Source organism: Diuraphis noxia, unplaced genomic scaffold (genome assembly GCF_037042655.1).
Source record: "Diuraphis noxia isolate RWA-SAM2 unplaced genomic scaffold, SU_Dnox_SAM2 contig0007, whole genome shotgun sequence".
Lineage (NCBI taxonomy): Eukaryota > Metazoa > Arthropoda > Insecta > Hemiptera > Aphididae > Diuraphis > Diuraphis noxia.
This window is the reverse complement of record NW_028301717.1, coordinates 913542-931718: the sequence shown is the minus strand read 5'-3', so window position 1 is coordinate 931718 and position 18177 is coordinate 913542. Positions and strand designations below refer to the sequence as shown.

At 32.6% G+C, this 18177-nt stretch overlaps 2 protein-coding genes across 2 annotated transcripts; both read left to right on the top strand.

The window, feature by feature from the left end:
- Window positions 1-3219: 3219 nt before the first annotated feature.
- On the top strand, window positions 3220-13682 carry LOC107170648 (uncharacterized). The gene is made up of 2 exons (XM_089230306.1): window positions 3220-3877; window positions 11716-13682. Exons 1-2 carry the CDS (start codon window positions 3849-3851, stop codon window positions 13667-13669), a joined length of 1983 nt encoding a protein of 660 aa, XP_089086432.1. The 5' UTR covers window positions 3220-3848; the 3' UTR covers window positions 13670-13682.
- Window positions 13683-13883: 201 nt separating this feature from the next.
- On the top strand, window positions 13884-15835 carry LOC149054350 (uncharacterized). The gene has a single exon (XM_089230307.1). The coding sequence runs from the start codon at window positions 13884-13886 to the stop codon at window positions 14547-14549; it is 666 nt and encodes a 221-aa protein (XP_089086433.1). The 3' UTR covers window positions 14550-15835.
- The last annotated feature ends 2342 nt before the right edge of the window (window positions 15836-18177 follow it).

The window sequence follows — 18177 nt, the reverse complement described above, 5'->3', positions numbered from 1 at the left end:
AAATGATTAATAATAGACCGAGGAAGAAAAGAAGTACTGTCAAATTTTTAAATTGTACAAATAACTGTTGTAATAGATTTATTTTAAAGTTAATTATTTATGGTATATTATATGCATATATATATATATAAAACGTTGTTTTGTTATATACGTTATTGTTTTATATTATGTATGATAATATTCCTTTCAGTCCCTATGACCACCGCAGAGGACATTATTTTGAGTTAATTCTGATAAGGTTACAAATCGGTTATAGTAAATAAATAATAATTAATCATCATGCCAATAATATAAAGAATACAAAAAACATAATATATATAAAGTGAGTCTTATAACGTATATTTTATAGTAAGAAAATATGTCTCTGAAAAATTTTGTCACGATTTTTTGAAAAAAATAGACTACAGATATATATTTTTTCCTGTAAGATGAATTGGTTTTACAAATTTGAAATTTTTTCTTTGATATGATAACATTATAGTCAATATGTACGAATGACCATTATTCTCCCAAAACTAGTATCAGTGATGTTATAACAGTTGTTATGTATGCCCCTCATAAGAGACATCGGGCTGTTACCGAGTCAAATTATGATAAAATATTATCATTTTTATATGTTATCAAAATACGAATTTAGAACATATTATTTTGTTATTACTTATTTTACGAATTATGTTATTGTTACTTGTTACAGTTATTAGATATTTAATTTATAATTTATAATTAATTTTTTGAAATTTAAATATACAATAATATTATATAATAACATTTTATATTATTTGTTTTTATACTAATTATGTCTGCGTAAGAATTCAATGTCCATCACAGAAGACAATCTAATATCTCATTACGATATAACTAAATAAACATTCTTTCGTAAATGTTTTAAATCTTCGTCTGAAAGGGTTAAGAAACTATGAAAAAATAGAATTATGAAGATCAATAAAAAAAAAAAAAATAATTCATACCATTAGCTGAAAAATAAGAAAAGAATATTAATAATAATCATAAAATTGGTCTAAAAATGTTTAATAATAGGCTGAGGAAGTAAAGAAGTACTGTCAATTGTAAAATTGTACAAATAACTGTTGTAATAGATTTATTTTAAAGTTAATTATTTATAGTATATTATATGCATATATACAGGGTGATTCTTTTAAGTGGGTACACTAATTATCTCGAAAAGTATTTACTTTTTTCAAAATATTTTTTTATATGGTTTCAAGTTGTTAAAAACCAACGTTTTAATTAAAAAATTATATTTTTAAATACTTTTTATCCTTATAATTTTTTATGTTTTTTACATAGAGTTTTAATTTCATATTCCAAAGCAGAATATTTTTCTAAGTATTTTGATTCATAAAAATCGAATTTAGGGCTAGTAGTTTTTGAGTTATAGGTATTTAAAGTTTAGATAGGTGGAGTGGAGGGTACGGGGTTACCCCGCAAAGTGTTTGTCCACTACTCCGCTTGTCTAAACTTTAAATACATTTAACTCATAAACTACTCTAACTAAATTCGATTTTTATGAATCAAAATACTTAGAAAAATATTCTGCTTTGGAACATGAAATTAAAACTCTATGTAAAAAACTTAAAAAATTATAAGGATAAAAAGTATTTAAAAATATAATTTTTTAATAAAAACGTTGGTTTTTAACAACTTGAAACCATGTAAAAAAATATTTTGAAAAAAGTAAATACTTTTCGAGATAATTAGTGTACCCACTTAAAAGAATCACCCTGTATATATATAAAACGTTGTTTTGTTATATACGTTATTGTTTTATATTATATATGATAATATCCCTTTCAGTCCCTATGACCCCCACAGACGATATTATTTTTAGTTAATTCTGATAAGGTTACAAATCGGTTATAATAAAAAAATAATATTTATTCATCATGCCAATAATGTAAAGAATACAAAAAACATAATATATATAAAGTGAGTCTTATAATGTATATTTTATAGTAAGAAAATATGTCTCTGAAAAATTTTGTCACGAGTTTTTGAAAAAAATAGACTACAAATATATATTTTTTCCTGTAAGATGAATTGGTTTTACAAATCTGAAATTTTTTCTTTGATATGATAACATTATAGTCAATATGTACGAATGACCATTATTCTCCCAAAACTAGTATCAGTGATGTTGTAACAGTTGTTATGTATGCCCCTCATAAAAGACATCGGACTGTTACGGAGTCAAATTATGATAAAATATTATCATTTTTATATGTTATCAAAATACGAATTTAGAACATATTATTTTGTTATTAGGTACTTATTTTACGAATTATGTTATTGTTACTTGCTACAATTAAATACAGGTAAAATACACCATGTAGATAGAACCTATTGGATGTAACTTATAAAACTATTGTTGATAACAATTTGTAGAAAGGATAATATTTTTATATACTAAGCAACTTAAATATAATTGTCATACAGATGAATAAAATAAAAATAAAAAACAAAGAACATGATTCATACCGTTTGCTGTAAAATAATAAAACAATATTAACAACAATTTTAACATTTGTCTAAAATTTTTAAATAATAGGCCAAGAGAAAAAAATTGTCATATTGTACAAATTGATGTAATAGATTTATTTTAAGTTATTAGTAATTACTAATTACCTATAATATAATATTAATATGTCTCTATTTCTTAATAACTGTGTGTCCTTGTATCTGTTACCTAATTGTTACATTATATTTTATTCATTATGACATTTTGATTTAATAAAATGATTAGGCAAATGCGGGGTGCAAAAATTTTCAGTGTTCTCGATTTGCGAAGTGGGTACTGGCAAGTACCGCTTCACGAAAAGGCGCGAAAATACACAGCTTTCCGGACACGTAGAGGTCTGTTCCAATTTAGGGTCCTCCCTTTCGGTCTAAAAAATAGTCCTATGACGTTCGTGAGGGTCATGAACGAAGTCATGAGAGGGTACCAGGACGAGTTCGTACCAGTTGCTATGTACTGACGTCCCGCTGAGACATCTAAACACGCATATACACATAGATATGTATAAGTGACCCTGGGGCGTATGATTTCGCCAACCAATTATATTGTGTAGGACCTCAATAGTTATATCGAAGGCCAAACTTCTAGCCTTTCCAAAATATTACCATAATTGGAATTAAATATACGAAATATTAAATATGAAATCGTAGTCTTGGCAGGCGTATCTAGAGATATGATAAATGTCGTCGGGTTATGGAGATTACGTATCGCGAATAACCAGGATGTGGACCGACCGGTCGCATGGGCGTGGGAAGCTGCGATATTAAAATAATACACGCGTACGCTTTTGCACGACTCGGCCATGGACACATACGTATCTTATCGATAGGAGAGGAAATGCAGAGAGTAGGACTATCTGGACTATATAGGAGAGCCCCGATTAGACCCAATTCAGACGTGAGCCACCAGAGTCAGAACAAGCACCTTCACGCCAGACACCAGTCCAATTTAATTATTCGGACTTAGAATATTTTGCAACCAAATCATTTTGTGCAGTAAAAGTGTTTTATTTACATAATAATCAAATAAATATCTAATAAATTAATCACAAATTAAGTTGTTATACTTATTACACCCAATCCATCTACCTCAACACCAGTCGTTTGTCCTCCTGTATGCTGGGACGCTACAAATTTGGCGCAGTCGGTAGGATTTTCCATCAACGGGAAGCTGAAAATTTTTTTGTTTTCAACTTCACGGAGGCAACTCACCCAAGAGTCACGTTTGGAGGACTGATCACCTTCCAGCAACTCCGGGAAAAAGGGAATCTACGTAGCAAGCAGCTAGAGCAGTCAGGACAACAACAAGAGCAACAATGGAAGCAACTCAAGCAGTGACAGTATTGTGAGTTGTAATTTAAGTTTCGGGGTATTTATTTATGTAGGAATTTTAATTATAAGGCTCTGTCACGTCTCCTTTGGATCTGTTAAGACCATCGTATAAAATTTATTGTGAAGGTGTATATATATATATTATCTACTTAAAGAAATAATATGGTAGGTAATGTATAAAAGTGTAGGAAAATTTTGAGAAATATATATATGTTATCTACTTAAAGAAATAATATGGTAGGTAATGTATAAAAGTGTAGGATAATTTTGAGTATATAAAGGGTATATGTACCGATAAAAGTGTTATAAAGAGAATAAATGAGTATAAAGTGAATTTAAATAAATGTTATATGAGAATAATTTTGTGGTATAAATTAATATGAAATGAATATAAGTGAAAATAAATGAGAATAATTTTGAGATATAAAAGTGAATATAATATAATTGAGAAAATAATAAAGAGTATATATATAATTGGAAATACGCGCGTAATGTCCTATAATGTAATGTCATATAATGCAATGTCATATAATAGATTGAATTGAAATAAAGAGATAGTGAGTTAAAAAAATAATTGAGAGTTTATTAAATGGTAGTTAAACCATAATTTTTGTGATTTTGAGATATATTGATATAAATGGATAATTGAGTTTTAAAAAGAAGAAATAAATAAGTGAATAAATATTTGAAATAAATGTGCGCACATACATATATAAGTTGAATTAAAAGAGAAATACTAAAGAGTAAAATTGAATAAAGTGTAATTGAGAAAAGATATATAATAGAGTAGCTTAGGGGCCCTAGAATAAGCATTATATAAAATAAATTAGTGAGAAATAAATCGTAGTGAATATTGGAGTATTGGGTAATAAATATTATAGTTACTTTTAGTAGGTAATTAAATTAAGAATTTCAAAATAAATATTTTGAACAGTTATAGAATTAATAATAAATAGTGGTTATTAAATAAATAGTGATAGAATAGTTAGCGACATTAGAATACAATTTAAGTGTTTAAATTTTAGGTACATACAATAAATAAATAATTTTATTTAAATAATTTTACTAAATGAATAAAATATACATTGATGAATAAAAATTTGGGAGATACGTCAGAGAATCCGACAGGGAATTTAACGGAAATAAATAACGATAGTACTGCGGACATAGGCGTACAGGTAGGAGAGGCAAGCGGTGCTAGCGTAGTAGCTGCCGAAACAAATATAGTAAAAATCGAAGAGTTAATCGATTTGAATAAAACAATTGAATACCCGAGTCCACAATATTCTGACCAAGATAGGTATTTAAGAACAGCTAAGGGAATAGCTTGGGTAGATTTAATTGAAACACCGAGTAGTTTACCTAGAAGAGGAGGAACTCGATCTGATCCGGGGGTAGTACACACGGAATTAGTCGCAGAAAAACGAACTAGAAAAGTTAGTAACGCTACACTAGAAATGGAATTCGATAAAGCTACGTCCCTTATACCGATATGTACGGGCGCGAATAATGTCGCGGAATTTATTAATACGTGTGATATTGTTGTAAAAGCAGTAGATAAGGATAAATTAGACTTGTTAGTTAAAGTAATAAATTCGAAGTTAGCCGGAAATGCTTTAGAAGCATGTAAATACCGCGAGACTAGTACCTGGAATAGTATAAAGTCAATTTTAAAGGGAGCTTTTGAACATAAGTCATCTGAGAGGACACTGACTTTAGGGTTACACTTTGCACGTATGAAAGAAAACGAGTGCGTCGCGGAGTACGCGAGTCGAATCGAAGAAATCTATTATAAATTATGTACAATTGCAACAGAGAAATTAAATGAAGCCGAAGCCAAAATCTATAAAAGTCAACTTAAAAATCAGGCATTAATAATTTTTGTTAACGGGTTACCGAAACATTTAAATCTTGCACTAAAAGCTAGGGATCCAAAAACTTTAGAGGATGCTATGCAGGTAGCAAAAGACGAAGAAACCGAATATAACGCTAATTTAGATGTAGAAAAATTACGGAAAAACTTGGAAAGACAAGATTTAAACGGGGGAAATGTACTTGAAAATAAGTTTAGGAAACAAGGAAATGATAATAATAGTAACAAACAAAATTTTAATCGCGGAAATAATAGATATAATAATTATAACAACGGGTATAACGATTCTAACAGGCGAACTAATAATAACGTATATAATAATACACTCGATAAAAATTTTAATCGGAACGGATATAATAACGGAAGACAAAACCAGAGCAATTTTAATCAGCGTAATAATAATCAAAACAGGATATCGCCGAATAACGCAGGATGTTATATCTGTGGCGGCACAAATCATTTCGCACGAGACTGTAGGCAGGCAGGTCAAAATCTGAGACAAAACATTAATATGAATAGACAACAAATTCCAAATTTCAATCCGCGTAGAAACAACAATAGTAATAATAACGTAGTGGAACCACTGAGTTGCACCTATTGCAATAAAAGAGGACACGAAATTTCGAGTTGTTACACAAAACAGCGAAACGATAGGAATAACGCAAATTCGTCGGGAAACGCTCAGATGCCAACCTCGAGTGGGGTGAGATTGGTACATCAAATAATCGATTCAGAACCCTCACAGAGCGATGCTTACGCATTTCAACAGCTATAATTCAAAATCATATAATGTTACAATCACCTAGTTTTAATACAGAAAACGTTCAATTACTATTAGACACGGGTAGTGATTTAAATTTAATAAAAATAAATAAATTAGTTAATAACACGATAATAAATGAAAATGAGAAAATTTATCTAAAAGGCATAAACGAAAAAATAGTTCCTACAATTGGACGTACAATAATTACATTAATAATAGATAAAAACGAATTTAAAACTGACTTTTTTGTAGTAGATAAACAGTTTCCGGTCGATAAGGACGGAATACTAGGACAGAAATTTCTGATAGAAAATGACGCTATAATCGATATCGCAAATAGTACATTAACAATAAAAGATAAAAATGACTTTAACGAAAATAAAATATGTTTCACATTAAAACCGCGAACGGAAACGGTGGTTTGCATACCGATTGCAGATCCCGATATGGAAAATAAAAATATTTTAATAAATAAACAACAATTATCAGAGGATGTGTATTGCGCAAATATATATAATACGGTTAAAAATGGCAAGATTACAGTTAGTGTATTAAACATATCAGAAGTAGCACAGGAAGTGAAATTAGCGCAGATTAATAAAATATCATATGAATATGACGTGGATACAGATAATCACGAAATAAAAAATATAGTTCATGATAATACACGCGTAGATAAAATAAAAAGTCTTATTAGGAGTGACCATTTAAATACAGAAGAACGCGAAACGATAATAAAAATTTGTGAGCAATATGCCGACATATTTTATTTAGAGAACGATTATTTAACTATGACAACAGCGGCAGAACACGTAATTAAATTACCTGTTGACCAAGCCCCAGTTCATCGAAAACCATATAGGCTACCGCATGCGCAGTTACCTATAATTGAGGCAGAACTTGCGAAAATGGAAGAAAACGATATCATAGAACGGAGTATGAGTCCGTTTAACGCACCACTCTTATTAGTGAAAAAGAAGGCAGACGCGTCAGGGAAGGAGAAGTTTCGAGTAGTTATAGATTTCAGGGCATTAAATAATGTTACCTTAAACGAATTCCACCCTTTACCGAATATCACAGAGATTCTAGACCAATTAGGTCAATGTCAGCTTTTCACTCTACTCGACCTTCGAGCGGGATACCATCAGGTACCTTTAGCAAAAGATTCTAGAGAGCTTACGGCCTTTTCAACAGGTCAAGGTCATTACCATTTTAAGCGATTAGTGATGGGATTGGCGTCAGCACCCAGTACGTTCGCACGTATGATGGCAAACGTTTTATCAGGACTAATTGGAGTAAAGTGTTTAGTTTATTTAGATGACATAATAATATACGCGAAAAACTTAAGTGACCATAACAATAAATTAATTAGCGTATTCGAAAGATTACGTATACATAATCTAAAAATAGAACCAGACAAATGTGAATTTCTAAAACGAGAATGCCTGTTCCTAGGACATATAATTTCGGAACATGGAATTAAACCAGACCCAAAGAAAGTTACTGCAGTTCTAGATTTTCCAATACCAAAGAATGTTAAACAAATAAAAAGTTTTCTAGGACTTAGTGGATATTACCGGAAGTTTATAGAAAATTATAGTTCGATAGCTAGACCGATGACTAGGTTGTTAAAGAAAGATGTAAAGTTCGATTGGGACGATGATTGTCAACAAGCGTTTGATAAATTAAAAACATTACTTTGCTCAGAACCAATTTTGCAATACCCAGATTTTACGAAAGAATTTATACTTACGACCGACGCGAGTGGGAAAGCGCTAGGAGCAATATTATCACAAGGGAAGATAGGGAGCGATCTACCTATATCATACGCGTCTAGGACGTTGAGTCAGTCGGAAGCGAATTATTCAACAACGGAATTAGAATGTTTAGCAATTATATTTGGGGTTAAACATTTCAGACCATATCTCTACGGTAGAAAGTTCACAATTCTTACAGATCATCGACCATTATCTTGGTTGTTTAACTTAAAAGATCCTTTATCTAAATTAGCAAGGTGGAGAATCGAATTGGAACAATATACATATGAAATTAGGTATAAACCAGGTGTACAAAACGCGAATGTAGACGCGTTAAGTCGGATGTATAATATTAAAGAAATAAAAGATGAAAGTTACGCAAACTTTCTTGAAAAATCGGAAACTATGATAATAACCAATAGAAACGTGAAAGAGGTACACGGTGAACTAATAGAGTCACCGAATGAATACAATATAGTGTCAGAAATAGAAAAGTATTATAATTTTAGGTCAGGAATAAATTACGAACTAAAACAAAAATTCGGAAAGGATAAAACACTAAAATCGAATAAGGATATCGGGGGCGTTGTAAAATTTAAAACGGACGATAGATATATAATATTTTTGATAACGAAAAGTAAACAGAAGCAATTAGCGACGTATGAAAATATGCATCTCGCATTATTGAATTTAAAATATTTCTGCGAAAAACATTCATTAACTAAGTTAGCTATGAACCAGTTAGGGCGGAAAGACGGTTTAGATTGGGCAAAAGTTCGATCTATGATACGATATGTATTTCGTAACACAAACATCGAGATAATAATCTGTACTAAATTAGAATACAGTAAGGAAGAAAAATTAGTTATTTTTAAACAATTTCACGATTCTTTACTAGGAGGTCACGCAGGAATACATAGAACATATAAAAAAATTAAACGGCAATTTAACTGGCCAAATTTAAAACAGGAGGTAAAAGATTACATAAAAGGTTGTGCTTCATGTCAGGCGAATAAAACTACTAACAAACATCATAGAAGTCCCATGGTAATCACTACGACAAGTTCTAAACCATTCGAAAAATTATTTATGGACATTGTAGGACCATTAATAGAAACTGAGTCAGGTTTCAAGTACATACTTACTTTTCAAGACGATTTGACAAAATATTCGTTGGGAGTCCCGTTACATGACCACACGGCGAACACGGTAGCGAAAGAATTTGTTACTAAGTTCGTATGCGTGCATGGAATACCTCAAACGATTTTAACAGATCAGGGCACTGATTTTCTTAGCAAAATCTTTTCCGAAGTATGTAAATTACTAAAGATTAACAAAATAAATACAAGTCCTTATCATCCACAAACCAACGGTAGTTTAGAAAGGTCACATAGAACTTTAGCCGAATATCTAAGACATTACGTAGATAAAGATTTAAATAATTGGGATCAGTTACTGCCTTACGCACTATTCGTATATAACTCAACAGAACACACCGCAACTAATTACCAACCGTATGCGTTGTTATATGGAAGAGATTTAGATATACCAGTAAAATTAAAATGTAATCCAGAACCTAGGTATAATTATGACGATTATGTATTCGATCTAAAACAGAAAATGCAAGAGTCGCATAAAATCGCGAGAGAAAGGTTAATACAAAAGAAAATAAAATCTAAAAATCATTATGATAAAAAGGTTCACAGTGAGGACTTAAGGATAAAAGATTTAATATTACTTAAAGATAAAACCCAAAAGAATAAATTGAGCGCGTTATGGAAAGGACCATACGAAATTCTAGAAGTCCTAGATAGTGAAAACGTGGTAATAGCGCGAGGTAGACAGCGGGTCACCGTGCATAAGAACGATGTAAAGAAATATTATGAGACCATGGTATAAAGTAAATAAAAAAAAAAAAAAAAAAAATAATAGATAATTAAATATTGTATAAAGAAAAAGTAATAGACGTACGTAATAATAGAGTAGTACGCAATTAGCGAAATTAGATATAGGTATAAGTAATAAATAAGTGAAGAAATGGAATAATCATAAGAAGAAGATATTTGCATAAATAAATAGGTATAAACCCAAAATAGTAATAAGAAAATGTACTATTATAGATTAATGATCGTAATGGCAGCCCACGGGGACTCAGACATTCCGGACGAGTCAAGTGTGCAAACTAAAATATATTATAAATACACGGCGGGTAACGTAGTTATCAAAAATGTGACGGAAACTCAACATAATGATATATTAATACCTTATATGTATGGACGGAGGTGTAACTTAAACAAGTTGCGAATTAAGTGTACTACGTCAAGTGGCGATGACATGGAAGTAGGAGTAAGAGATCACCCAAGAATGATGGTGCTAGAAAGGAAGTGTGTGTTGGTTATAATGAGTTTAGATGGTAAAGAAGATACGACCGTTATTGCTAATAACCTTTACTTAATGCACCACATATTGGATTTGGAACCGGTAATGGAAATACAGACTACAGAAGCAACAGAAGTGGCACAAGGGGGAACTGAAGTGAAGAAGAGATCACTACCTGATAGTCTGAACTCTACCACCGCTACGAATAGTATGAATGAAACAGCAAGGACAGAATCAATCATCAATTCGACATTATCAATAGCTGAAGCAACGAGACCAGTTAATGGAACGAGTTTGGTTAAGCAAGACAACGCGACGACCACTACTATGACGACACGAACGGATAATGCCACTAAACTTACGACCGATAATCCACCCACAACTAGAGTAAAGAGGGGGACCACGCAATATACGCCAAGTTTTATGATCAAGGTACCACAAAGAACCACGGACGCTGGACAGAACAGTCACAAGCATACTAAATTTTACGACGCATCTGATGATGAAATAATTAATAAATTGAATACGGACGACAACGGTATCAATAACACGAATAGTATATTCGAAACTGTGTATACAGAGAAAGAAAAGAACGATAAAAAGGCAAAAACTAACGGGAATATAAATCTGTTAAACTACATGGTCTATGTTTTAACAGGATCATTATTAATGACGACTATATTATTAGCACTTTTTATTAAATGTAATTATAGATGTGTACATAAAAGTAGATACAGATATATGGTACAAACGCTAAGTGAAGGTCAGGAAATGAGACAAACGGAATGCTGAATAAAATATGAAAGTAACACGAAAGATAGTATAATATAAGAAATAAACTATAAATTAATCACGTAGATAAATAAATTAATAAAGGAAGTAGAATTAGTAAATATTGATAGAGATGTACAATAGGTACGCTGTAGGAAGTAATTGATTAAGTAGAAAAAAAAAAAAAAAAAGAAGTAATAAAGTAAATAAACAAATAAATAATAATGGCGGGAATATAGGAATTAATTAAGTACTAAATATAAGGTATATGTATATTAACATGTACTAATAAGTATATTATTACGTAGGTTAACACTAGTGACAATGAGTCAAGGACAACTTCCGTATACCATCGAAGAATTTAAAAATCAAACAACAATGTTTTGCGAAAATCGAGGGGTAGTTAGAATCGAAGGGGCTATGTGGGAGTTCGTAACATATGTACCATTAGAAAATTACGATGCTAGGCATGATAAACTATATAATGAAATTATGTCAATGACCAGCCATTGCAAGGATAAGCTGATGGAATATGAAATCTGTTCACGGTTTGATAATATATTGAAAACGATGTTCCAAGAAATCTCTATACAACGAGAGCAAATGTATGAATCTATAGGCAGATATGTGTCCGATAGCAAGGGGGAGTCGACTACGAAAGGTCATAGGACTAAGCGAGGTTTAGTAAACTTTATAGGATCGGCTATGAAAACGTTATTCGGAGTATGCGATGACGACTGTACGAAGGAAACAACCGAACACATAGGTCAGATAGAACATAGTAATGAGAATATGATCCATATACTTAAAAATCAAACGACAGTAGTAAAATCAGCCATAATAGGTGTAAGTACGGCTGCCGTCGAAATAAATAAATTATATGGGGAGTTGGAAGAAAAACAAGGGATGTTATATAAAAAGATTAGCGAATTAGCAAACAATACACACACACTAGAAACTCTGATTCTCACGAATAGAATACACAGTATTTTCACGGCATTACTAACACAATACGCATACGAAACCACCACGATCAGTGCGATTATAAACGCAGCTAGAACGGGGGTACTTCATCCGTCGCTTATAACGCCACGGGAACTTGCAAAACATCTAACTGAAATTAAGTTAGTTTTACCACTCAATTTTAATTTACCAATGGGTACAAAACCGAGCGAGATATATGAACTAAGCAAAATTACTAAAATGGCAGTTTTTTATAGCGGTAATCAAATAGTTTTTCTAATTAGAATACCTTTGATCACGGAAATAGAATTAACATTATACAGGATTTTACCTATACCACACCCGATAGAAACACAATTAAACGGAAATATAGATTATAAACACAGTATCATTCTAAAACCAGAATTCCAATACATCGGTATTACTAGAAATCGTAGGCAATACACCACGTTTACGGAAACGCAATTACTTCAATGTAAGGAAACCGAAGTTTTTACAATTTGTCCAGAATTTCAACCTATTCAACATGAGTCGGAAAACCAACCATGTGAAATAACGTTATTTAAAAATCCGGATACTCTACCAAGCTCATGCGAGGCAGGTATTATCATATTATCTAAAAATATATTTCATAAATTAAAATATGCAAATGCATGGATCTATACAACTAGTGGGGAAACCTTAACCATAACATGCCAAGGAAATAGAGAACCATATATAGTAAAGCTAAAACATCAGGGGTTAATCAAACTAAATCAAGACTGTAGGGCATATGCCGAAGATATCATATTGAATCCAACGAGAGATATTAAATCTAAATACTACGTTAACTTTATACCACGAGTAGGGGAAGGGAAGTTAGTAGCCACGCTTCCTAGGCAAATTAAAAACTTGAATCTACCTAATATAAAGACCAGACATGATTCACATAAATTAGATAACGTAAACGATTTAACACATTCTTTAGACGACGTACAAAGTATGATCGATGACGAAATATTTAGGCAATCAGGACATGTGACCGATAATGAAAATAATAATTACTTGATATATATAATAATAGGATTGATGACCTTTGCGACAATACTATTGTTATTTATATATATAACGTATAGGTGTAGATTAAACACTTGGGAACCGATTAAACCACGATATAATATAACTCCACACCCTATACCAACAAGTCGAAGTACATTTTATGTTGATACACCGATAATTGCGGAAGAAAGACCTAAAAGTCCACTACTGGGGGATACACCGGACAGATTGTCCTTATCTCCACCAAGAATAAAAGATTAAATTACTGTAAGGGAAATGTAAAATAATTAATATTAGAAAGTAATAAAATTATAAAAAAAAATAATAATTAAGTATAATTCGTAAATAAGATATAAGTATAATATAATAAAGTATAGTATAAAATAGGGGGTAAAAATAGATTTAAAACTATACATATTAAAAATAATGACCTATTAAATTAATCAACAGAAAGGAAACACACAAGTTTGTCATCATGGATTTTGAATTTTCGATGATAAATAAGACTGATATGGTTCTGATATCCGGGGCCATATCCAATAGTTTGGACAGATACAAAATAAGGAAATTGGAGGGAAGACCGTTAGTACTACCAACCAACACGGAGGTCAGACCTATATTGGACCGAGAGGTTGTGGTAGTAAGAAAAGAAATTAAACGTATTTTTAGATGTAAAGAAGTGTTGAGAGATACTTGTTTAGGACAGTTAGAGTTAAGTTTAAACACAGAATTAAATAATTTAGATAAGGAATATATAGAGGAATATTTAGCACATGGAGATAAAATTAATATAATCGTACTATGGAACGGACATTCGGATGTAAGAGTATTACATAAATTAAAAATAAAACAGGTTCCGATTCTTAACATTACTTGTTACGACACGAGGTTCGACCAAAATTTCAGCATAAGGTTAGAAAAACTAGCAAATAAAGAGATAATATTCGAAACCGATATCGGAAAGTTCGATAAAATAGGGAGATTGCTGAACCTCCAAGAAACGCATGATGCAGTTTGTAAAAAGACACATAATATAACACATGCCCATGATCCTCGGACGGATGTACAATTTACAAAATGTATATTCGACCACGTAGTAAGAAAAATGGGGTATGGTAATTTAATTAAACATTTTAGATAACTATAGGTAGAGAATAGAAAACTATAGATGGACCGCTACGACTTGAGACCTATGCAAAAGAGTCGTAACGGATATGTCCATAGGTTGGAATAGATAAAGAACACCGGAAAAACCGGATAGTACCTATAAACTAGAATATATATATATACACTTAGAACGTATAGAATGTATGGTTAAGGGAATTAAATTAAAGGGATAAGTTAGTTAGAGGAACTTTATTAATATTGTTATAAAAAAAAAAAAATGAAAAAAAAATAATGTAAACTATGGTTATGGGAAAATATTATTATTAGTATTATAGGACAATTATGTTAATCAAATAAATAAACAATTAATGGAATATACATGTACTACTAACACAATCTTTATTATTATATAAGTACGGAAAAAAAAAAAATATATATATTATTAATATAACTATTAACCAAAAATATATCATATTATATAAAACATTATTATTATTGTAATCTAATTATTGTAAATGCGATAAGCATATAGATATATTTATACATTCTAATCATTGCATGTAAAACTATGAAATTGTAAGAACTTGTAAGACATATAACATTTGAATTTGTACACAAGCTAAAGCTTGTAAATGTAAAAATGTAAAGTAACTGTTACAGATACTATTTAAAGATTTCTGTCTTGAGGACAGAAACCTTTTTTTTAGGGGGGAGGTGCTATGTACTGACGTCCCGCTGAGACATCTAAACACGCATATACACATAGATATGTATAAGTGACCCTGGGGCGTATGATTTCGCCAACCAATTATATTGTGTAGGACCTCAATAGTTATATCGAAGGCCAAACTTCTAGCCTTTCCAAAATATTACCATAATTGGAATTAAATATACGAAATATTAAATATGAAATCGTAGTCTTGGCAGGCGTATCTAGAGATATGATAAATGTCGTCGGGTTATGGAGATTACGTATCGCGAATAACCAGGATGTGGACCGACCGGTCGCATGGGCGTGGGAAGCTGCGATATTAAAATAATACACGCGTACGCTTTTGCACGACTCGGCCATGGACACATACGTATCTTATCGATAGGAGAGGAAATGCAGAGAGTAGGACTATCTGGACTATATAGGAGAGCCCCGATTAGACCCAATTCAGACGTGAGCCACCAGAGTCAGAACAAGCACCTTCACGCCAGACACCAGTCCAATTTAATTATTCGGACTTAGAATATTTTGCAACCAAATCATTTTGTGCAGTAAAAGTGTTTTATTTACATAATAATCAAATAAATATCTAATAAATTAATCACAAATTAAGTTGTTATACTTATTACACCCAATCCATCTACCTCAACACCAGTCGTTTGTCCTCCTGTATGCTGGGACGCTACACAGTATACCTAGACGATATAGTAGTATTTTCAAGGAACGAGTACGAATACCAGGCCCACTTAGATAAGATTCTCCAGCGGCTCAAACGGTCCGGACTAACGTGTGCAACACAAAAAAGTATAAAATCGGACTTCGTGAAATTTCATTTTTGGGGCATATTGTAGACTCGGAAGGGATACAGAAACAACCGGAAAAATTGGTCTGCATAGACAATTTTCCGGTTCCTAAAAAGGTTAAGGACGTAAGGAAATTTTTGGAAGTGTGCAACTGGTACAGCCAGTTCATAGACAACTACACGAACACCATATCACTCCTAACAAATTTATTGAAACAGGGAGTAAAGTGGAAGTGGTCAGATGCAGAACAACGTGCGTTTTTATCAATTAAGACCGCGCTAGTCACATCACCGAAATTATCGCCACCCGAGTATAGTAAACCGTTTTGTCTACAAACGGATGCAAGCAAGATTGGAGCCGGTGCAATTATTTTCCAATGGGGTGACAGCCCGGAAGAAAGACGCATAGTGTCCTACGCAAGCAAAAAGTTTAGTGAGACACAAACATGGTACGCCGCGGTCGAGCGCGAGTGCCTAGCTATAATCTTGGTGATCGAAAAATTTCGTCCATACCTTGAGACCCGTCGTTTCGAACTCCTAACCGACAACTCAGCACTAACGTGGTTACACAGGGCTAAAGACAAAAATTCTAAATTAACACGTTGGTCACTACAACTAGCTAATTTAGACTTAAGTACGGTACACGTCCCGGGAAAACAAAACGAACCACCCGATTTGCTATCTCGGGATCCGGTACTCGGCACCCCCATAGACGAAGACCTGCTTGAGGAAAAATTGATAGGCCCACCCACAACGCCGACGACCAATTTTGATTTCGAAAGGGACCACATCTTCTCTATGTTCGAAAACCACGACAGTGACAACACCCCCCTCACCGCAACGACGTTAGAACAGTGGCAGTCCGATGACACCACGATACGCGACGTCATCGCCGGTCTCAAGTTACACGGTCCAGCACGTAACACAAGGAACGCCAAAACGGGAACCGACACTCTTTTCCGACAGGCTCTTACGTGTAAACGTCGGCCCTAATGCTCTCATCGTGATACAAAAGTACAAAGCACAACACGTAATTTGGAGGTGTCACGATCACGTCTTGTCCAGCCACCCCGGCTGGAAAGAGACGTACCGGACGGTTCGACAACGGTACAATTGGAAAGGTCAAAAGAACGACGTAAGGTTATATGTCGGTGCGTGTCACGTATGCGCGTGCACAAAACCACTCAACACACGTCCTAATGACCCAATGCAACCCAAAACTCCCCGACAACCATGGAAGTTAGAATCGGAAAACCGATCGATGTTTCCGTTTCCAAATACGAATACAGCATTGTTTCCTTGCTCGCTACCTTATTATTCATTGTTCGCTTTTGTTAATTGTGTTGTGCGCAATAAATAACCGTACTTAATAAAACCAATCAACTGTGTTCACCTTCATACGCCACACTTTTAATCAATCACACCTTGACCGGCCAACGCTCAGCCACATCCACCTAGCATCGCCGTGTCAATTTTTTTAAAAGTGAAACAATGTTTGCCATCTCAGTCGTAAATATTTAATTTTTTCAATAAGAAAACCATTTTTTTAAATTATTTATATTTTGTAGACATTATTATTTTATATTTTATAGTGTATAATATTATTATTCAAATCCCCCCCCCCCCCGAAAATTGATCCTAAGCACTATTTCTTGGATAGAACCATTGATTTTAGAATAGTCTATTCTATAATCAATGATAGAACTATGGGTGGTAAATTGTTATATTATTGTGACAAAAAGGTTATATTTAATTTACTATAAACATGCACAAAATAATATTACACAAATACTATATATAGACAACGCTAATATTATCATTTATACTGCATAATTGTTATTTGTATTCAGATCACTGAATTAGTGTCACATTATGGAAGGAGGAAATAACAAATAATCGTTAATAGTCACCATGCGTCATTAAATAATAATTAAAATTAAGAGTGATAAATTGTAACGAGACAGAAACCATATCCCACGTCACTTTCGATATCTGTTATCTCGTTACTACATCGCCGCAATACCAGTACAAAGTAAAGACATGCGCATCGCACTCTGGTAGTAGGTACAGAAGACCACGAAGACCAAACCATTGACATATAATATTATCACAATCTATGGACCAAACGTACTGCACCTAGTACCAGCA